Source organism: Musa acuminata, chromosome BXJ1-4 (genome assembly GCF_036884655.1).
Source record: "Musa acuminata AAA Group cultivar baxijiao chromosome BXJ1-4, Cavendish_Baxijiao_AAA, whole genome shotgun sequence".
Lineage (NCBI taxonomy): Eukaryota > Viridiplantae > Streptophyta > Magnoliopsida > Zingiberales > Musaceae > Musa > Musa acuminata.
The window spans coordinates 42,387,020-42,409,459 of record NC_088330.1 but is presented as its reverse complement, the minus strand read 5'-3'; the positions used below and the strand labels follow the sequence as shown (position 1 = coordinate 42,409,459).

Sequence of the window (22,440 nt, the reverse complement as noted above, 5' to 3'; positions counted from 1 at the left end):
ACTTTGGTCTCTTCTTGAGAAATTAATGAAGAGAACATGTGGAATGGCATAGAAACATGCAATGACATTGAATCGTTTAATCTATCACTAGACTACTAAGCGCTTATGCAAGTAATTACTTTTACAGGCAACTTAGTTGAATTTAGGTTTCATAGGAAGAATCACAAGAGAATTTGTATAGACAATGGGTTCACGAGGTGCCAATGTTCTGCTTTCCAGAGCTAACAGAATCAGGCAAAAGCTGCAGTCTGCTCTGGAAGCAAGTGTTTTGGAAATTGAAGATGTTTCATATCAGCATGCCGGTCATGCAGGTGTTCAAGGAGATGCAAATGAGACTCACTTTAACATTAAGATTGTCTCTTCAAAGTTTGAAGGGCAGACCCTAGTGAAACGTCATCGAATGGTATATGAACTTCTAGGTGATGAACTGAAATCTGGACTTCATGCTATCTCCATTGCTGCAAAAACTCCACAAGAGTCAGGGTCAGCCAATGTCTAGTTCAGGGGCACAGAGACAATTACCAACCTTGTAATGAGTTAATTACATTTACATGACTTGCACATTCTACATTATGAATTAAGCCCATTGTACTTTGTACTTTGTTGTGAAGGCCTTATCAGAATTTTCATGACTTTTACTTGGCATCACAATTTGGGTCTTTATTATGATTCTATCGGATAAGTACATGTGAGGCAAATTCTTTTTTCCTGTAATTGCATTTACATCATATGCCAATTCTTACCTAGCCATGGTAAAACATGTCACATTTGAACTTGATGAAATAATTTTTGTAAGAATGTTGGGAGAGCATGGACATGATTGGTAGCTGTTTTCTTAATGTTCTATTCTGCAATATGTAATTAAATAGGTTGGTTGCGTGGTACGAATCCGACTCATTACATATCATTTCTGTCATGCTGTCTTTTTTTACTTTTTAATCTTTGAACACATTATGATTTTCAAAACTTGTAAGCTTGAAGTACAGGGAGATTCCCAAAGGGACATCGATGTAACTGTTACCTGATGAAAGAACCAATATTTCCTTGTCTTATTATTACCTTTATTGTTTACGAGGAGCGATTGGTTTTTTTGCTTTTGAAACATGTGTTAATTGCTACACTACACTCCAGTTGTTATTTATCTCTAATTATTTGATCAGTTCTTATTTTTCTTATTATCATAATGTTTTTCTGCAGTCTGTTGTTGATACATTTTTCTGCCAGTTAAACACTGGCACAATATACAGGTCCATATTGTGCCATTATAGGTATTGTCTGCATGCCTGTGACAAGGCAATCCGGAGCATCTCATAGACTCATGCCAACCCACTGTGGGACAGGAACCAATTTGCTACGTAAAACACATCAGCAAATGATATGGGACACCACACAAATTTCGTAGGGTGGTACAGTGAGAGGCATGAGCACAACATGAACACTGCTTCAGTTCTTGACTGAATGGACAAAAAACACATGTTGCAATTGCATGGGGATGGATGAATTTGCTGGAACTTGTTAAGAGTAGATTAATCGTTTCCGCATAACCAGTACGAAAATGCTTCTGCATAACCAGGCATCGATTAAATATTAAGTTAGTGCTTGAAGAAGTTTGAAGAAGTATACGTTTCAACATATGACTTATTTTTATCTTGATCTTGTCCAAATGGACCAGCTACTTAGTCCAAGTTCTCTAAACGGTTCAGTTGTTTCAGGGATTTCAGGTGAAGTCATAGCACTTCAGTTTCGGATAGATCAGAAATCATCAATGTTGATGAGTTAGATGCCATTTTACATGATGAGTCTCTCCTTTCTTTGTTGAGTTGGAACGAGTTCTACAAGAAGGGAAGAGAGGTTTGCGCGAGTTGCGAGGTGAAGTTAAGATGATGAGAGAGAGAGAGAGAGCGAGAGAGGGAGAGAGACACACTCTGGATTGCCAGACACGGTAAACAAAAGGATGGATGCCAACTTCTCAATAGTAGTAAACGCGCATCCCTTTGACCGAGCTCTCAATATCCAACCCAGATAAGATTTCGATCGCAGAGACCCTAAAGATGGCGGTGGCCAGGAATGCGCCCGAGCCCCTGCTTTCATGGCGCGTCAGACCTTTGTTTGATCTTCTTGGACGACCAAGCGAAGAGGAGGTATAAAAAGGAGCCGAGCTACCAGCGTTATCGTGGAACCCAAAAGGGAAGCAGAAGTAAAACTCTTGCCTTCCCTCGTTCACCACAGAGACGGAGAGCTTGCGCCGAGATGGCAGGTGGTGGGTTAGCGCCCTCAAATGGCGAGGTGAAGCACTACAATGGCCGTGTCACTTCCTTCGTGATCGTCACTTGCATGATCGCGGCCACCGGTGGCCTAATCTTCGGCTACGACATTGGCGTCTCGGGTGAGTAATTGGTGTCTACATATGAGCCTATTTTGGATGACCGAGAACGTACGTGTGGGTTTGTCTGATTGCTGATTTGATGTCTCTGTTTCTTTGTAGGGGGTGTGACTTCCATGGATGAATTCCTTGAGAAGTTCTTCCCATCGGTGTACCAGCAGGAGAAGACGGCCAGCGGGTCGAAGAACCAATGGTGCCAGTTCGACAGCCAAATGCTGACGTCCTTCACGTCGTCCCTCTACGTCGCGGGGCTCATCTCCACCTACTTCGCGTCAATGGTGACCCAGGCATTTGGCAGGAAGTCATCCATGCTGTTCGGCGGGGCGGCCTTCCTCCTGGGCTCGGCCATCAATGGCGTCGCCATGAACGTGGCCATGCTCATCATCGGCCGCATTCTGCTCGGTGTCGGCGTGGGGTTCGCCAACCAGGCCGTCCCGCTTTACTTGTCCGAGATGGCACCGCCGCAGCTCCGAGGGGCGCTCAACATGGGGTTCCAGATGGCCACCACCATCGGCATCTTCGTCGCCGGCCTTGTGAATTATGGCACGGGAAAGCTCCATGCGGGATACGGGTGGCGCATATCGGTGGCCCTTGCTGCCGTGCCGGCTCTCATCATGACCCTTGGTGCCATCGCCCTCCCCGACACCCCCAACTCCCTCGTCGAGCGTGGCCTGCGCGACCAGGCCAAGGCCACGCTTCAGAAGATCCGGGGGACCGACGACGTCGAGGCGGAGCTGCAGGACATGATCGAGGCGAGCGAGGAGGCGAAGAAGGTGAGCGACCCCTGGAGTAGCATCCTCCGCCCGGAACACCGCCCGCATCTCGTCATGGCCATCGCCATCCCCATGTTCCAGCAGCTCACCGGCATCAACGTGATCATGTTCTACGCGCCGGTGCTCTTTAAGACCATCGGCTTCGGGGACAGCGCCTCGCTCATGTCGGCCGTCATCTCCGGCCTCGTCAACGTCTTCGCGACCACCGTGTCCATCGCAACCGTCGACAAGTTCGGCCGCAGGGTCCTGTTCCTGGAGGGCGGGATTCAGATGGTGGTGAGCCAGGTGGCCGTCGGGGCCATCCTGGGGACCTTCTTCGGGGATGCCGGCACCGGGAAGCTCTCGCCAGGGTTGGCCAACCTGGTGCTGGCGCTCATCTGCGTCTACGTCGCAGCGTTCGCGTGGTCGTGGGGGCCGCTCGGCTGGCTGGTGCCCAGCGAGATCTTCCCGCTCAACATCCGGTCGGCGGGACAGTCGATCGTGGTCGGCGTCAACTTCTTCTTCACCTTCGTCATCGCGCAGCTCTTCCTCATGGCGCTCTGCCACCTCAAATCCGGTCTGTTCCACCTGTTCGCTGCCTTCGTGGTAGTGATGACATTGTTCGTCGTCTTCCTGGTGCCCGAGACGAAGGGCGTGCCCATCGAAGAGATGACTCTGGTGTGGAAGAAGCACTGGTTTTGGAAGAAGTACATGCTCGACGACCACATCACGCCATCGGTGCACCGGCGAGAAGACTGAAGATGTCATGCATGAGTCTCTGTTTGCTGATATGAGAGAAACAAACAACACAGGTTGTGTGTAGTCCACAAAAAGTGTGGCCTCATACGTCCTCAATTTTCCCAGATACAATTATGTATGTTTACAATCTATCAGTAACAAGGTTCGTGGTGGAACTGTGCCTCCTTTCTTTCTCCCAACTCTCTTGTGTTTTGAATTTAAATGTGTCTTGCGATCTTCTACACCTCTGCTCTTTTCTTTGTACACATTTGTGCATCCTCCGTTTGTCTCCCACATCCAATTATGTGCATCATTACACACAACAAATGAGAGAATTAAGTTCAATTCTATTCTGCACACATATAACAATGTTTAGGCCATTATTAGATTCATCATTTGGACCATTAATTGAAGAAAAATCTACTACTAGGAGGCGACAACCCAACCAACGAAAGTAAATTTTGACAAATGATAGACGCTTCAATGTAGACAAGGGAGCCACTTTAAGGTACCTCATATCATTTGTCCTCTCATCCCAACCCAACCAACACTACTCTATTAGTTTATCTATCTTTTTACTGTTTATTTATTATCGATTAGGAACAAATTTATGAGGCTTTTATTTTACTGGTCATGTCTTAGGAGAAATGTTTAGGTAATACTAAGCTATCTCTAGGTTGATTCTTAATGTATCTTTTGATAATCATCCAAACGTCTTAATATTCTCATTAACAAAACTGATAAGTTGTACTTGTTCTTCCTTGGAAAGTATTGTCCCGACCTTAACAACTTAATCGAGATAGGTTTTATCCCAAGGTCGAGATATGTTTTATCCAAGGGTGCCTCGATCATTGATTCCACTAGCTCCGAGTGTGAGAGGAATTTGGTAAAACTTCGAGAATCCATAAGTAGTGCCTCAAATCATGACTTCTTCGGTAAGGAGATTATCGTAAGGTAGTATTAGTGTGACTTTTGCGAGTTGCTTCTCAATTCTCCAATGTTAGTTCTCATCGAAAACTTCTTTACCATTTGGTAGGTTACACTATTGCCCTTAGCCTATTTAGTGTGGAGTGTTCTATGATTACATTATATGCTGAGGGAATATCGACTATCATAAACTTAGTCATCACCAGTTTAGAGTGTGGTTCGATCCCAAATGTGGCATATAGGTTCACAATCTTAGGGGGCGGGGATGTAGGGGGTGGGGGGGGGGGGGGGAGGACAAGTGATACGGGATACCTTGAAGCATACCATCCTTATTTGGTTATATCCCAAGAATGCATCTATAAACGTGAGAAGCTCATGACCTGAGATAATGTCGACCAACTGATCAATACGGATAAGAAGATAGTTGTCCTTATTAACACATATCTTTCAGTTTTCATTAGATTTTTCAATAAGTACAATATTAGCGAGCCACCTGGGTATCATACCTTAGTGATAAACTCTACTCCTATTAGCTTGTCTATCATTTTACTGATTGTTTATTATCAATTAAGAGCAAACTTACGATGCTTTTATTTTACTAGTCATGTCTTAGGAGAAATGTTTGGGTAATGCTAAGCTATGTCTCGGTTAATTCCTAATATATCTTTTGATAACCATATAAACACATCGATATTCTCATTAAGAAAACTGATAAGTTATACTTGTTCCTCCTTGAGAAGTGTTGCCTCAACTTTAACAACTTAATCGAGATAGGTTTTATCCAAGGGTGCCTCGATCAATGATTCCACCGGCTCTGAGTGTGAGAGGAATTTGGTGAAACTTCGAGGATCTATAAGCAGTGTCTCAAATCACGGCTTCTTTGGTTAAGAGATCGTCGTAAGGTAGCATTAGTGTGACTTTCGCAGGTTGCTTTTCAATTCTCTAATATTAGTTATCGTCGGAAACTTCATTACCATGTGGTAGGTCAACATCACTACCGAGGGAATATCGACTATCATGAACTTGGTCATCATCGGTTTAGAGTGTGGCTCGACCGCAAATGTGACGTATAGGTTCACAGTCCTAAGAGAGGAGGGGAGCATGTGGTGGGAGGGGAGGACAAATGATAGGGGATCCTTGAAGTGTACTATCCTTATTTGATTATATCCTAAGAATGCATCTATAAATGTGAGGAACTCATGACCTAAGGTAATATCGACCAACTGATCAATACGAGGAAGAAGATAGTTGCCCTCCAAGTATGCTTTGTTGAGGTTGGTATAATCAACACATATCTTTCAGTTTTCATTAGTTTTTTTAGTGAGTACAATATTAGCGAGCCACTTGGGATACTATATCTTAGTGATAAACCCTACTCCTATTAGCTTGTCTACCTTTTTATTGATCGTTTATTATCGATTAGGAGCAAACTTGAAAGGATTTTGTTTTACTAGTCATACCTTAGGAGAAATGTTTGGGTAATGTTGGGCTATGTCTGGGTTGATTCCTAATATATCTTTTGATAACCATGCAAACACCTCGGCATTGTCCTTAAGAAAACTAATAAATTGTACTTGTTCCTCCTCGAGAAGTATTGCCTCAACCTTAACAATTTAATCGAGATAGGTTTTATGTAAGAGTACCTCAATCAATTATTTCATCGGCTCAGAGTGTGAGAAAAATTTAACGAAACTTCGAGGATCCATAAGCAGTGCCTCAAATTATAGCTTCTTTTGTAAGGAGATTATCGTAAGGTAGCATTAGTGTGACTTTCACATATTGCTTCTCAATTCTCCAATGTCAATTTTTATTGAAAATTTCATTATCATATGATAGGTCAACACCACTGCCCTTAGCCTATTTAGCATGAGGTGTCCTATGATTGCATTATATGTCAAGAGGATATCGAGTATTATGAACTTGGTCATCACCGGTTTAGAGTATGGCTCGACCCCAAATGTGACATGTAGGTTCACAGTCCTAAGAGGGGAGATCGAGTCACTAGTGAACCTTGTCAACAAAGATGTCATGGGGTGAGTTTGTTAGTCAATATTCTGAGCTTTTGGAAAGCGTCAAAGTAGATGATATCAATAGAGCTACTTGTATCAATCATGACTCTTTTTACTCATGTATTGATCATCCTCGTAAAGACAACTAAAACATTATCATGGTTCGGGTTGAGATACTTTGTATTTTCCTCTTTGAAGGTTATCTCGAGGTTATCCTTTGTCCGTAGGCACTTTTCAATGGTAGATTGGGTGTAAACTTTATAACTCGAGGAGCTATCTCCTCTCAAAATTAGTCTACCAATGATGATGTCAATTTATATTTCCACTAGTCCTTAGGGTCGAGGTGAAGGTTCTTAGTGCTTTCGGATAAATTGCCCAATGTGTCCTCTATGAATGAGTTCTTTAATCTATTATTTTAAATCACGATAGTCTTTTGTGTCATGGCCGTAATTTTGATAGAAACGATAGTACTTGAATCTATCTCTCTTCTCTAATAGAGTCTATATTGATTGAAGGTCTTTTAAGAGTTTATTCTTTCTTATTTGTAAAAAAACTTCAGTCCTAGTCATATTAAATAGGGTTGACTCGAGTCTCGAGTGAGGTAATTCGGGTCTATCACATCTTATCACCACGGTGACCTTAGGATTGATTGGATTTATTGTTGATCCTATCTTGGCCTTTTGCATGTCTCTTTATGTTTATCCAAGATCAATACCTGTGTCACTATGTATTGATTGGCTTGTTAGAGTACTTCGAATACCATCATCAGTAACTTCTCTATCAACGACCAAAAATGATAAGAAGGCTTGAGTCATATCATGAAGGCCTCTTTGACAAGTGATGGATGTACATCTTGCACCCCTCCAACGAGTCGAAATCGAATGATATTACCAACGAGAAGATAGAAGTTGATTATGATCAATTTCTCCTGAAGTTATTAGTGAATGACAATAGACACGAGGTAGGGTTGGTCAACTCTTCTTCTCTAGATTATTAGAATTTTCATTGCATTTCTTCCAAATGTTAGCCCATCTGTCGTAGTTAAATTCTCATATAATTATTTATCAAATATGTCGTTTGGGTTTGGAATTCGGGTGGAATAAGATGGTGGCATGGCAGTCCATTAAATTTCGTAATTGAGGAATATGGTTCTTGCCTGACCAATATCTTGATGGGTCTCAAGGGTTCTTGAGATATTGGCATTGTGTTTGGTGGGAAAACCTCGACAAGCACTAATGCCATTGTCAATTGAGCTACTAGTTGTGGCTGAGGCGGTGGAGTTGCTTAATGGGCTAGTTAAGACAAGAGTGGAATAATAGCTTGCATCATACCTATTAGCATTTGCACATGCTAAATGAAGTTTAATGATGCCTCAATTGGGATGAATATGTGACTTGGGGTCACCCCTAGATCATTGAATAGACGTCAGTATTGCATCAGCGTTTGCACCGAGATAGATGCATCCATGTGTGGATATGATGACTACTGCCCCCTTGAATAAATGTATTATAGGTCGGGATAAAAGCCTCCTTGTTTTGGCATTTGTTAAGAGGGTTGGTAAGCTCGATATTCCTATAATATCAAGTCATTCTTCTAGCATCAAAATGCTAAAAAGAGGTTTGGTGCTAGAAGAATGACTCGATATTATAGGAATGTCTCTAAGGTGAGAATGTCAAGCTCCTAAGGTACCATCTATACGAAGATTAAAGTCAAAAGAGGTTTCCTGACCTAATTAATCTGATGCTTAAGTTAGTAACATGAGGTATACGAGTATAGACGTTAATAGTTTAAGAAAATTTTGTGTCGAATTATAATGGTACAAAAGAAACTTATGACTCATAGTTGAGAAAAAAATTTATGATTATATTTTTTGTTATAAACAATGAAAAATATTTCATGGTGATGATGATGATGATGATGATGATGTGAAAGATGACAATGTATCTCCTACGAATGAGTCTCCTACCATTATTAAGTTGGAACGAGTTCTACGAGAGGTTTGCGCGAGTTACGCCTCCCGGTAAACAAAAGGATGGATGCCAATCTCTCAATAGTAGGAAACACGGATCCAGTTGACCGAGCTTTGAATATCCATCCCAGATAAAATTTAGATCAGATAGACACCAAAGGTGGCGGTGACCAGGTACGCGGCCAAGCTCCTGCTTTCATGGCGCGCTTCTCGGAGGCCCAAGCGAGGAGGAGGAGGTATAAAAAGGAGACAAGCCACCAGCGTTATCGTGGAGCCCAAAAGGGAAGCAAAAGTAAAACTTTTGCCTCCCCACCATCACCGCAGAGACGGAGAGCTTGCGCCGAGATGGCAGGTGGTGCGTTAGCGCCCTCAAATGGCGAGGTGAAGCGCTACAATGGCCGTGTCACATCCTTCGTGATCGTCACTTGCGTGATCGCGGCCACCGGTGGCCTAATCTTCGGCTACGACATTGGCGTCTCGGGTGAGTAATTGGTGTCTACATATGAGCCTATTTTGGATGACGGAGAACGTACGTGTGGGTTTGTCTGATTGCTGATTTGATGTCTCTGTTTCTTTGTAGGGGGTGTGACTTCCATGGATGAATTCCTTGAGAAGTTCTTCCCATCGGTGTACCAGCAGGAGAAGACGGCCAGCGGGTCGAAGAACCAATGGTGCCAGTTCGACAGCCAAATGCTGACGTCCTTCACGTCGTCCCTCTACGTCGCGGGGCTCATCTCCACCTACTTCGCGTCCATGGTGACCCAGACATTTGGCAGGAAGTCATCCATGCTGTTCGGCGGGGCGGCCTTCCTCCTGGGCTCAGCCATCAATGGCGTCGCCATGAACGTGGCCATGCTCATCATCGGCCGCATTCTGCTCGGTGTCGGCGTGGGGTTCGCCAACCAGGCCGTCCCGCTTTACTTGTCCGAGATGGCACCGCCGCAGCTCCGAGGGGCGCTCAACATGGGGTTCCAGATGGCCACCACCATCGGCATCTTCGTCGCCGGCCTTGTGAATTATGGCACGGGAAAGCTCCATGCGGGATACGGGTGGCGCATATCGGTGGCCCTTGCTGCCGTGCCGGCTCTCATCATGACCCTTGGTGCCATCGCCCTCCCCGACACCCCCAACTCCCTCGTCGAGCGTGGCCTGCGCGACCAGGCCAAGGCCACGCTTCAGAAGATCCGGGGGACCGACGACGTCGAGGCGGAGCTGCAGGACATGATCGAGGCGAGCGAGGAGGCGAAGAAGGTGAGCGACCCCTGGAGTAGCATCCTCCGCCCGGAGCACCGCCCGCATCTCGTCATGGCCATCGCCATCCCCATGTTCCAGCAGCTCACCGGCATCAACGTGATCATGTTCTACGCGCCGGTGCTCTTTAAGACCATCGGCTTCGGGGACAGCGCCTCGCTCATGTCGGCCGTCATCTCCGGCCTCGTCAACGTCTTCGCGACCACCGTGTCCATCGCAACCGTCGACAAGTTCGGCCGCAGGGTCCTGTTCCTGGAGGGCGGGATTCAGATGGTGGTGAGCCAGGTGGCCGTCGGGGCCATCCTGGGGACCTTCTTCGGGGATGCCGGCACCGGGAAGCTCTCGCCAGGGTTGGCCAACCTGGTGCTGGCGCTCATCTGCGTCTACGTCGCAGCGTTCGCGTGGTCGTGGGGGCCGCTCGGCTGGCTGGTACCCAGCGAGATCTTCCCGCTCAACATCCGGTCGGCGGGGCAGTCGATCGTGGTCGGCGTCAACTTCTTCTTCACCTTCGTCATCGCGCAGCTCTTCCTCATGGCGCTCTGCCACCTCAAATCCGGTCTGTTCCACCTGTTCGCTGCCTTCGTGGTAGTGATGACATTGTTCGTCGTCTTCCTGGTGCCCGAGACGAAGGGCGTGCCCATCGAAGAGATGACTCTGGTGTGGAAGAAGCACTGGTTTTGGAAGAAGTACATGCTCGACGACCACATCACGCCATCGGTGCACCGGCGAGAAGACTGAAGATGTCATGCATGAGTCTCTGTTTGCTGATATGAGAGAAACAAACAACACAGGTTGTGTGTAGTCCACAAAAAGTGTGGCCTCATACGTCCTCAATTTTCCCAGATACAATTATGTATGTTTACAATCTATCAGTAACAAGGTTCGTGGTGGAACTGTGCCTCCTTTCTTTCTCCCAACTCTCTTGTGTTTTGAATTTAAATGTGTCTTGCGATCTTCTACACCTCTGCTCTTTTCTTTGTACACATTTGTGCATCGTCCGTTTGTCTCCCACATCCAATTATGTGCATCATTACACACAACAAATGAGAATCAAGTAAAATTCTATTCTGCACCCATAAAACAATGTTTAGGTCATTATTAGATTCCGTCATTTGGACCATTAATTGAAACCTCGTAGATCAGACTCTGACGCACAAACCATTTATTTATTTTGTATTATTTTAAACAATACATACCGAAATCACATGAATATGTATTTTAAATGTTCGGATCATAGTTAGTGTACAACATAGTTGTTTGTGACATCAACCGATGTTGCAAAGCCAACTTGGTTAAGGATCACCTTCATCGCAAAATCAATATCTCCAGAACGGGTGGAAGCAATTGTCCGATAAGGTAGATGGCGGACCCAACAAGCCTCCGACGATACACAAGTATCGAACTTCGAAAGCCCATTGGGCCTTCTACAGCATCCCGTTATGAGCTCGGCTACAGATCTGGTTACAAACGATTGGTACAAAGACAACGCAGCATGCTTCCCAATTGGAAGGGCTTTATATCACGACACGGTCCATATAACGGATGGTATATGATGGGTTCAGGAAGCTGTTCTTTCGGAAATGAAGGCAGGCACATGCAACATAATCTGAGCAAGTAGAGTTGTAGCAGCATGTAAAGATTGAGGGATTATGTTCTCTCGATCTACTCAAAAGGAATTGGTGTTGCCATTTCCTTGGTATTATGGTTCACAATCCAGCTAGAACATGTACTGTGTTGCTTTGTCTGTCGATGCTAATTAGATGACCATCAATGCATCAGAAGTATTAACGATATGCCTTATCTTGTAATCAAAATATGAAGTGGGTCAATTCTTGGCTCTTGCTGCTGTTTGGAGAAGAGTTCCATTTGGCATATCTTATCTGCTTTCAGACCCAACCTACCAAGATGCTTTATTTATTTTCTGGCAGTAGTCCATCCCAGCTAATATTTCTTTTGTTTAGATGAAGACCAAACAGAAGAGACATGAGCATTATGATTTAGTTGTCCTGTTATGAGAAATTCTAGTTGTGATAGCACAGTCAAACTCCCAACATTTAGTCATCCTTTAGGCTACAAGTTAGGCACTTGTACTCTTGACATGTTGATTTCCTAGCAATTTTGTACCATGATTGTGTTGTTGAATTCCATTTCCATGCTATGGTTTGAGGAAATTAGATTTCCAAGTCTTTGCCATGGCCTGAGGAGATTGAATAAGGACAGTGACATTTCAGCTGCTTGTAGGGAAATCATTGTTATATACGAAAGTGTTTGTGGCCTACTTTGGTTTGGACAGTCAGCCGATGTCACTTGTTTATTAGCACAATGAGACTTGGATGCTTCAACTGTAGCAGGTTCTAATCCACTGCTACGCAGATCAGAAGACAGTCACTATTTCCATGATAGACCATTTGAGCATATGTGACACCATACTAATTAATTAAGAAGCTGTGGCTAATATGGATAGCATAAAATACAAAAGATTAGATATGAAACTGAGGTGTTAGCTTGAATTGAGACAGAGAGGCTATCCTTACTATTTAATTAAGAAGCTTTAACTGATATGGATAAGCATAAAAATAAGAAATCTATATATGAAGTGAGCTGTTTTCTTGCAGTTAGATGAGGATAGGTAGAATCCAAATTACAGATAAGGTGCCTTTTGGATGATCTAAATACATGCTTATTTTCTTGTTACTGACCAGATGAACCATAAACACTATGAGCTTCAGGGAGGGGGGGATTCAGACTATTGAAATCATCAATTGTTTGATAATAAAATTTGGATAGTGTTTCAGCTCATGATGATTCATCCTGTTACTAAAATGCTGTAGACAATTGTCACCATCTGCACAGGGTAATCAGAAATCTGATTCTGAAAGAGATGAATCTTCTTTTAGCATAAACACTGTCCCACATAGAATTTTATCCTTGGTAGATTGGATATAATCAATCATTACTTGCCACCAGCATTAGACAGCCTGCACTATGCTTTATTTTATTAAACCGTCTTTACATAATTTTTCTTCTACTGTGGATTAACAATTGAAGAATCTTGCTTGATGAATGATTGAACCTTGATCCAACTTCTTCTCTATTGAAATCTGGGCTTACACCTGATTCCAAAATGGAACTTGCAGAGGAAACTACGACGGCTGGGGACCGAGACAAGCCTGGTGGGATATGCTAGAACGGGGAAGAAGGCAATTGCTGGTCGGCCAAGAAATGATGAATGAGCTGTCGAGCTTGCCTGGGAGCAAACGTGGGGACTTGATGACCTGCGCCCCTCACCGTGACGAAGGTGAGCCCGTCGAAGATGATCGTCCACCCACCGACCTGGATGATTCACGGAAAAGCTTCGGGCGGCCGTACACAGATGATGAAACTATTATGTTTCAATCGAGGAAGCAACTCATACCTGCTTGCGGTCGTACCATGGCGTCCACTCTCGAGTTGTTTTCAGGCCAAGCTTGTGCAGCGTGTATCTCGTGGAGGTGACTGGAATTCTTCCATCCGTATCACCGCTGAGAACAGACGAGAAATTTAGATTCGCGATGCTTTCTCTTTTGATCAACTCAGGAACAGTACAAACTAGTTCAGAATCTTACCTGAAGACCCACACCCTGATGCCGCCACGGATGAGCTTTCGGATGACTGGGAGAACAGAGGCCGGTGCATCATTCCAACGGGTAATCACATCACTGCTAGAATGTCATAAACTCTCAAATGCTGATCAGAGACGACCCAGAAACTTTGTGTTCTTACACAAATCTTGTAATGCATGCCAACAAAGTCTAGTACCTGCAGTGAGTCCAATTGTAACCAAGCTTGGTGACATTGGCATGAAGAGCTTCTTGAACATCTTCTCGGTTAAAGTACACCTCGCTGTAGAGCGAGACACAAGGATCATAACCTGCCGGTTTCTGATGCCATTTTCTCTGCAGCGAAAACGCCCATCAAGTTCACTGTTTTCGTAGTAATATGTGATGTTGGATTGATCATAGAGCTTACATATTTGGAGAACAGCTTGGGGGAGGCGCCTTCGACGAAGTATGACCTTTCGCTCCAAGACATGGATGTGTTCGGTCGGACACAAACAGGGGCATACAAGCTGTACATATCGATGATATCGTACACTGCAAAGTACTCTTCTAACGCATCATCGCATGCCTTGGTGACATTCTCTTCACTAAAATTGCAGCTCTTCTTGACATCATGGTACACACGATCGGAGATGACAGCATGATCCCATGCGTAGTCGACCATTCCGGTCTGATCAGTATCATCATCCATCAACGCATTTCCAATCTGACAAAAAGTTGGGATTATAATTAAGATGAGCGATTCTTCAACCGAAGTCCTGAAGATACCACTAGTATGACCACGACTGCTTGTGACAGCCAACTGAAGAACAGAAAAGAAATCTCACTATGAAACCCTTGAAGTTGATGTAATTCTCCTTGGAAGCTTTTTTGTTTTCGTCGAATATTTTCTCGGAAAGTTGAGGTACATAATGCCCTACCATAGTTGTGATAACAACAAGAACAATTAATGATGTGACACAATTCAAGGATTGAATACTAAACTTAGCACGAATTGAACATAATAATCCAATGTTTTTACCTGCATAGCTTTCTCCAGCGATGTAGAAGTCATGGGATTTGAACTGCGGGAACCTCTTGAACCAGTTGAACAGGAAAATGTACGAGTCTTCGGCTACAATTGGTCATCGATCGACAACAAGTGAGCAGATAGTAACAAATCTTAGGAGGAGTTTTGTTGTCATCAATGAATTAGAAACGCTATGTCGTCAAAAACTTACCAGTGATCTTATCCCCGAGTGAGTTCAAGTCAGAACTGGTGTTTGTGTAAGAAAATCCCACGCCCACCGGAGACTCGAGAAACAGCAGATTGGCATCTGCAAATTTAGATTTCCATAAGAATCTTCTTCATTTGTTTTAAATCCTAAATGTACTCGTCTAAGGGGGATTAGACTCGCCTTTGTTCCAGGAATGCTTGTTGAACTTGAGCTCTGGCTTCCCCTTTTGCATCAGAAAAGGCCCCAACTCCTCTGCCTCTCCGTACCCAATGGAAGAACAACCAGGTCCTGTAATCAAACTTGGTTAACATGCCGTCACAATCTAGCTGTGTCAACTAGAGTTTCTCGTCCCACCGACAGGAAAACAATGCGTGATGCACACCTAATCTTCGAAAAATCAATCCAATCATTGGCCAAGCAGTTTAAGTTTGGCCGACCGGACGATTCAGATGGACGGTGCGAATGACTCAGAACCAGTTCATCTTTCTCCCCCGAACATTACGTTCAATTCTAATGACCGGAGAGAAGAGTAAGAACCATTCGCAATATGAATCCAAGCAAGCAAGAAACTTGTGCCGCTGTCCACATATGGTCCCAACATTCATTTGTCCTTCTCGACAAGCAAACGGTAACCTTTCCTTCCTTTGGAAGGTCACAGAGTGACCAGAGTTCTTCACCACTCATGGCTTCCCCACACGCTTGTAATCAAAGCACACTAGTTTTAGACCTTTCGACATGCACTTACTTCGATCCTATCCACTCGTGAGGAATGGGTTTAATCTCAATCGGGTACGTTTGACCAGAACTTGGTCCCCTACAATGATTTCCATTATTGCTTGAAAGAGCAATATCATCTCATTTAGGCCATGAATCTGTAGGGGTGTCCCCCCTCAATCATGGATACTTTTACATCGCAGGATGGAGAAGCAGTCGATGCATGCATATTAAATCAAGTCAAGCACGAGAACTACAGCGAGTTTGCATGATCGAAGAAGGGGTTTGCGTAGAGTATGAAGTCAGAAGATGCAGTATCTTAAAAGGAATGTAGATTGACTATTACGTAAATTAATACCTGGACACAGAATCCAATGTAAAGTTCCTTAACAGCAAAATGTTTGACATTTGATAATTTAGTAATCAAGATGCCAACCAACACTACGATTCGTCCACTGGTCAACAGATCAATCATCATATCAGCAAGCTGTGCAAGACCATAATGTGCCAGCGAATTTATTTCCATACATGTTTTTTATCCTTCAGTGAGGAAAGTAACCCCTTGCGCCAAACAAAAGAGGCAAATAATTAGGCACAGGGGAGTATCGGATGGTGTTGGGATGAATGATGAGAGGCCCCAGTTCTACAACACAAGGATTCATGGTGGGGGGATGACAGTGTTGATGATATCACTGAAACATGTTGGCCAAGTAGAAATTGGAAAGATTTTTGTCAATTTCATGATGATGGTGGAACCACCTATTTGTCTGATACCATCTCATTGCCCTTTTGACGTACAAACGAAGGAAAGAAAACTGATATAGCATGAGAGGTTCCTACCATAGCGGACAACTCTGGATCTCGGAGAAAGAAGAGCACCTCTTGAGAGGCCTTAAGAGAAGAAGAATAGTTGAGGAGCCAATTATGGCCTTAAGAATGACGGAGAACCGATACAGGATTGCAGTGGTGAGAGAGAAATCGCATCGTCTGACGCAGAGAGCAGAGAGAATTATGTACCTCCGTTGAGCCAAAGGAGAAGCGGCTTCTTCTCGACGTCGTGGGTGGCCTCGAAGAACCAGTAGAAGAGGGCCCGCCCGTGGCTTTCGTTGACGGTGACGTAGCCAGCGTACTGGTGGAAGTCAACCGGCGGCTGGCCGGGGAGTCGAACCACACGGTCGGCCTGCTGTTGTTTCAAGGCCTCGTGGTCCAATTCAGCGTAAGAGTAGGATAAGCCGAAGACGAGGAGGAGGAGGAGGAGGAGGAGGAAGCAGAAGGAAGAAGACGAGGAAGTACCCATGTGGCCCAAAGATGAACAGAACTCAAATGTACCGAGTACTAACGCATCAAATGCTCTCTATTTATAGTGTTTTGAGTCCGTTCTACGATATGTGAATCGGAACGAATTGATTTTGAGATATGATTCCATAGGATAGGATGGAAGGAAATTTTACCTATGAAATGAATTTGTGACTAAGATGGAAGTATTTTTCATCATATTTCCTATAATAATTGGGGTTAAAACGCTTCCTCCGTCGTCAATCACCTTCCCCACTTAATGCCTGTGCGTTCGCATTGTGTTCGGTTTTCGTTCCAAAATGGATCTCTTTCGAAGAATTGATAGTTTGTGGTAATCAACATGACACATTTGAAGGAATCCCCCGCCGTCAACTATGCGCCAAACTATCCCCAAATATTATATATATATATATATATATATATATATATATATATATATATATATATATATATATATATATATATATATATATATATATATATATATATATATATATATATATATATATATATATATATATATGAGAGAGAGAGAGAGAGAGAGGCATGGCATTTGTGACTAAGATGGAAGTGAATTACAATATATGTGTTATAATACTTGTGATTAAATGCTTCCATTTTCCAATCGCCTTCCCCACTAAAAGCCTATACCGAATCAATGCGTTAGGTTTTGGGGAGAATAAAAGGTGTCTTCTTCCTTTTGCTCCTTTCAGAATTCCAGAGAGACACTGCCAAAATGTCCAAAGAAGTGGATGGAAATTGGTTCCAAGCTAATCAATTAATTTTTCTTTCAACGGAGAAAAAAAGTTCTTATGACAAAAGCCAAAACTAATGATGAAATCCTTGTTAACATTACAAAAAAACAAGTGAAATATTTTACACCTAATTCAAAAATATCAAAAAGATAAAACAGACCACTAACTTTCGAACTCACGTTGCAATCAATCACATAAGACTCGGTTGAATCACTCTTCTTGATTTGATGACATTTTTGCGCAGAATTAATGAGTGAAACGTATACATGTGGTCTTAATTTTTGGTTCGGTGAGAAGTCGCATCACCCTAAATACTTGTATATGGTTGTGGCATCGCCTCTTTTCTCCTTGCCATGCTGTTGGGGTCGTATATGGCATTTGGAGCTCAGAGAAATAATATTTAAAATATTCTAAAAAATTAATAATGTCTGTAATTATTTATGTAATCCGATTTTAGGTAACTTAGTTCGTTCATGCAAAGTATCCAAAAACTGATTGGCTCAATCAATTCATTTTGATTTTTTGATACGATTCGATCTAATAATTAAGTTGATTTTTAATATTCTAATTGGTTAGATCGAATCGTATCGAATATTAAAAATAACTCTTAAGGACAATTCAATAAATCTTGAGAAAATATATTTTTTTGATATTAGCATATAATAATATAGTGTGTATATATTAGAAAATATGATACCGAGGTTATAGACGTTATACTTAATGAATGTGAGAATAGATGAAAGTCAAAATGTAATCAACAATTTCAACTAATACACCATTAGTAATCTATATTTAAAATAGCCACATCAAGAGTATTCTATAATAACCACACAACAAAAGTTGAAATATTATTTTTAAGTGACATAACAAATAATCTATCAATATTCATTCGACACATAGTCTTCGTGTGACATCTAAGTCAATATATATATATATATATATATATATATAGAGGTTATCTTTTGTGATTGAGAAGGGTCCAATAAGAATAGTCGTAGATTGTCTCTTCTATTTAAAGAAAAAGCAAGTGGAGGTTGTTAAAAGTGATTGGATTGTCTTCTTATAGAATATTCTATCTTTTTATGATATTTTTAGTGTAATTATAATGGAATCAATTTTTTATCACTCGCGATCACACTCATCTACCTCGTGTTATTAACTTGAACATTAAAAAGGATCAAAACCTTATTCGATATCCATCTTCATACATATGACATATTGAAAGCTCAATATTTTTAACTCAATACATATTGGATAATCCTGTGTATATCAACGATATCTTTTCATAATAAAAATAAATTTTTATTAATGTAATAGTAGTCGGGGCCCATCCCTCGTACTAATCGGTAAGATGATAAGTTGTGATTGGAGGTTAACTTTTCCTTACCAAATAAGCGACACAACAAATAACAATCTGTAATAACTATACTAAGAAAAGTTGAACTATGATTCATAATCTGTAATTTGGTCCTCAGTTGTTTCGTGATAGGACACTTCCACAATTATCATTCTTTTAGTGAATTTAGTGCTTTATTTTCATAATACTTTCTTTAATATACCTTTCTAAGTAGAAGGAGCGATTTCTTGTACCATCTAACATTTATCACATCAAAACAAAAATGATACTTTTACCGTCATTTATGCTGAAATAATGCATCAGAAGCGTAAATATTATAATTGTCCCTTCCATAATCACCTGCTTTTCTTTTATTCTACGAATCTCAAAAACCTTCTTTTTCTTGGATTCAAAACAAATGAATCTGTGTACTTCGTAAATGTCTGATGGAACGTTCATCTGTTTTGGTCAACAAGATATCAATAATTGAGACATAATGTAGCTGTTGGAACCTCAATGGTATTGGTCAATATATATGAATATTAAAGAACAGGACGTGGATAGAATGATGCAAAGACGTTGATGAAAATAACATGAGAATACTATTCTGCTAGCCTTCTTGGCTTTCCAGAAGAAATTCCATGTTCTATGAGTTCAATAAAATAAGTTCATCTTTGAATAGCTTTGGAAGTATGCAACAACCAAGGTTAGCTAAGGAACCAGTGAAGTTCCCTGTAGAAACTTCTCATCTAACGAAGAAGAAGCTTCAGGTACCAGTAGCGATTGGAACAACTACTTCCACTAGTGAATATGAAAGGAAGTGCTACATCCACAAGTTCAAGTGTCAAAAGTTTGCAGTCTAAAGTCATAAAAGAAGCATTTTGAAACCAGAGTTTCAAGACCACTCAACACAGTCAACAATGGCCAGTGCAGTTCTCAGAGCTCCATTGTCATTGGATAGAGGCGCCGCCCATCAGGTACCGGATTGACTCACAGAACCTGCTACTTAAGTGGGCGTATAAATGGGCAAAACAAAACTTGCATGTTTCTCTTTCTGTTTGTTGCAGATTTGACACTGAACGAATAATCGAAAATCAAGTAGAACATTGATTTATGCATAAAGAACAGAAGCATTTATTTGCTATAGCCTATTTTCATCATCTCTGTGGGATGCTAACACTCAGATTGATGAAGACAATGATCCATATTAGTTACCCTTTTACTACTTGGGTTTCAAGAGAGAGTTCGAGACACAGAAACCATGGATCATTTAGTTTTCCTTTCGGACCCATACGATTTAATTGGTTAAGACGACAACTCGACTCGATTGTATTTGCATCTGATCAGCTGTCCATCTACGACAACTCTTGAATAGTTTCTTTTCCGCTATGATAGCAAACATGCATTCAGACTCGAAAGATCAGAAAGAAACTGCTTTGCATTTAGCTTCAGTTTTCTTATAGATTTGTCTCAAAGCATTCACAGTAAAAGATCGTATTCTTCTCCTCTATTACAACTTATACTCGAGCTCGCTACAATTCATATCTCCCATATTGATAATGAAGTGATAGATTCAGGAAAACACAGCTAATGAGATATATGATCCGCCAACAAAGTTTAGCGTCTTTTCTTGGAGAGGGCGATGACATTGACGACGGTCTCTGGGCTCGTTCACCTCCTCACATCGGTCTTCTTTTCTTGGAGGGGCGGTGATCGTCGTCACAGAGTACTTCTACAGACTTGTTGACCTTCTCACATTCGTCGATCCACTGGCCATATATGTATATATATATATATATATATATATATATATATATATATATATATATATATATATATATATATATATATATATATATATATATATATATATATATATATATATGCATTGATTACTTGATTCTGTAAGAGGAATAAAAGGAGTGGGAACCAATAATCCTATTTCAATATTATTTTCTCATCATGCTGTACACGCTTGTTAAAGAAGATGATGAGTTTTGCAACCGATACCAGCCTTGCTGATCTCCGTTATCCCGTAGAATTATGTCTGCTGAGAAGAACAACACCAACAAGATCCGACAAGGGAAGAAGACATCGGCATCCTGCTTCGCCTGCTTCTCCAGCTCTGCCGATTCCGACTCCGGTTTCCCGGAGGAGTCGAAGCCAGGCGCGGGCTCCAAGCGCAAGCTCTCATCCTGCTTCTCGCGGCCTCGGTGTCGAAACACGAAGAAGAAGAGGAAGGGGAATGCGGCACTCCTCAATGCTCCGACGCCACCATCAACTGATCTTAATGCAGTTGAAGGGAGGTCACCACTTGCTCAGGTCAGAGAGATTTACCTGTCTGCATTGGTTTCTTTTCGGTTAGAGTGAACATGAAATCGAAGTGCTTCATATCCCAATTACTGTCGACAAGTTCCGAAACCTTTCCATGAATCTTGAGTAATCTTGGAATTCTTATGGACTGTTAGATCCTAAACTTTTCTTCAATCCAAGACATTCACAAACTACGAAAATGTCTCAAGGCTGTAATGTTAGATCCTTCATGCGTGTCATGTCAGTTGACTGAGACTTCAATTTTGAATCAAGTTGGGACATGTCGCGGTGCTCAACTTAACACACCCAAATATGATATCTCAGTATATCGTTACGGCCGGCATTTCATATCGCAAATAATGTTGTAGTCGGAAGCTGAGAGGTATAGGAGTCCAAGTGGTCGCCTCTACGTGGAAGTGTCGTGCCGAAGCTTTCGCGCTTCCTTTTCCGTGGGAGTTGTGCGTCATCTAGTGCGGCTTCGCTGTCGTCCCGAGTCAAACTCTTCATGGTGATCACGTCGAAGATGGGATTAATGCGTAGTAGTCCATGTTTCGTGAACGTTTAATATATATACATAGACGTGGTTTAATGATCTGTGAATGCAGGAGTGTAATAGCGGTATCCAAACCAAAATCGAGGATCAGCAGCAGCAGCAGCAACAAGCAGAGGCAGAAGACGATCCAAAACTCGACTCACGCGGTCAACATGTTGTCACCCACATCTCACCTGAGATCGATTGTCGGTCGCAATTGGCTCCACAAATCGGGGCGAGGAGCAGCAGGCCAACAACATCCCGGTTCGGCCGTGCATCCCCCCGCGGACCGGTTCGATCGGAGAGGCTCGTGCTGTCTGTCGTCGGGCCATGGATCACGGTGGCGACACTGGCGGTGATGGTGTTCTCCGGTCGTGCAGCTGCTATCATTTGCTTGTGTTCCTGCTTCTATTTGCTCCCACTCTACAGATGGCCGGTCTCGGCCGATGCATGGTTCAAGAGAAATTGACATGAGATCCGACGAGAGTAAAGAAACACAATTATAGAAGAACCGATGAAGAAAAGTTACCACTGACACACTTCAATCTATCAAAGCAAGAATAGCCTGTTGCATGCGAGAATATTTGTCTTTTTTAATCTATTACATCATATGAATTGGCAAATTCCAGTGCTTCTTCATATTGGTAAA

General features: G+C 42.4%; 4 protein-coding genes across 5 annotated transcripts; 3 read left to right on the top strand and 1 right to left on the bottom strand.

The window, feature by feature from the left end:
- Positions 1-2,209: 2,209 nt before the first annotated feature.
- On the top strand, positions 2,210-4,068 carry LOC103982387 (sugar transport protein MST6-like). Its single transcript, XM_009399307.3, has 2 exons — positions 2,210-2,386; positions 2,486-4,068. The coding sequence occupies exons 1-2, from the start codon at positions 2,251-2,253 to the stop codon at positions 3,892-3,894; spliced, it is 1,545 nt and encodes a 514-aa protein (XP_009397582.2). The 5' UTR covers positions 2,210-2,250; the 3' UTR covers positions 3,895-4,068.
- Positions 4,069-9,108: 5,040 nt separating this feature from the next.
- On the top strand, positions 9,109-10,941 carry LOC135672662 (sugar transport protein MST6-like). The gene is made up of 2 exons (XM_065181162.1): positions 9,109-9,259; positions 9,359-10,941. The coding sequence occupies exons 1-2, from the start codon at positions 9,124-9,126 to the stop codon at positions 10,765-10,767; spliced, it is 1,545 nt and encodes a 514-aa protein (XP_065037234.1). The 5' UTR covers positions 9,109-9,123; the 3' UTR covers positions 10,768-10,941.
- Positions 10,942-12,896: 1,955 nt separating this feature from the next.
- LOC135671796 (serine carboxypeptidase-like 34) lies at positions 12,897-16,946 on the bottom strand. 2 transcript variants are annotated; one of them, XM_065180008.1, is made up of 10 exons: positions 16,577-16,946; positions 15,026-15,133; positions 14,849-14,944; positions 14,650-14,742; positions 14,456-14,544; positions 14,038-14,334; positions 13,828-13,964; positions 13,635-13,730; positions 13,445-13,550; positions 12,897-13,362 (listed from the first exon to the last, which is right to left on the bottom strand). In XM_065180008.1, the coding sequence occupies exons 1-10, from the start codon at positions 16,854-16,856 to the stop codon at positions 13,213-13,215; spliced, it is 1,452 nt and encodes a 483-aa protein (XP_065036080.1). In that variant the 5' UTR covers positions 16,857-16,946; the 3' UTR covers positions 12,897-13,212. The 2 variants fall into 2 exon arrangements, with proteins under 2 accessions (XP_065036080.1, XP_065036081.1); XM_065180009.1 differs by having other exon boundaries at positions 13,635-13,727; positions 16,577-16,945.
- A 4,042-nt stretch (positions 16,947-20,988) lies between these two features.
- On the top strand, positions 20,989-22,376 carry LOC135672661 (uncharacterized). The gene is made up of 2 exons (XM_065181161.1): positions 20,989-21,268; positions 21,865-22,376. The coding sequence occupies exons 1-2, from the start codon at positions 20,990-20,992 to the stop codon at positions 22,258-22,260; spliced, it is 675 nt and encodes a 224-aa protein (XP_065037233.1). The 5' UTR covers position 20,989; the 3' UTR covers positions 22,261-22,376.
- The last annotated feature ends 64 nt before the right edge of the window (positions 22,377-22,440 follow it).

Bases quoted from the DNA above. Each gene is read 5' to 3' on its own strand.
- LOC103982387 (XM_009399307.3), top strand. From the start codon at position 2,251: ATGGCAGGTGGTGGGTTAGCGCCCTCAAATGGCGAGGTGAAGCACTAC. The intron at 2,387-2,485 runs GTGAGTAATTGG...GTTTCTTTGTAG, and splicing joins CTACGACATTGGCGTCTCGG to GGGGTGTGACTTCCATGGAT.
- LOC135672662 (XM_065181162.1), top strand. From the start codon at position 9,124: ATGGCAGGTGGTGCGTTAGCGCCCTCAAATGGCGAGGTGAAGCGCTAC. The intron at 9,260-9,358 runs GTGAGTAATTGG...GTTTCTTTGTAG, and splicing joins CTACGACATTGGCGTCTCGG to GGGGTGTGACTTCCATGGAT.
- LOC135671796 (XM_065180008.1), bottom strand. From the start codon at position 16,856: ATGGGTACTTCCTCGTCTTCTTCCTTCTGCTTCCTCCTCCTCCTCCTC. The intron at 14,743-14,848 runs GTAAGTTTTTGA...GACCAATTGTAG, and splicing joins ACTCGGGGATAAGATCACTG to CCGAAGACTCGTACATTTTC. The intron at 13,363-13,444 runs GTATGAGTTGCT...TGAATCATCCAG, and splicing joins CATGGTACGACCGCAAGCAG to GTCGGTGGGTGGACGATCAT.
- LOC135672661 (XM_065181161.1), top strand. From the start codon at position 20,990: ATGTCTGCTGAGAAGAACAACACCAACAAGATCCGACAAGGGAAGAAG. The intron at 21,269-21,864 runs GTCAGAGAGATT...CTGTGAATGCAG, and splicing joins GGAGGTCACCACTTGCTCAG to GAGTGTAATAGCGGTATCCA.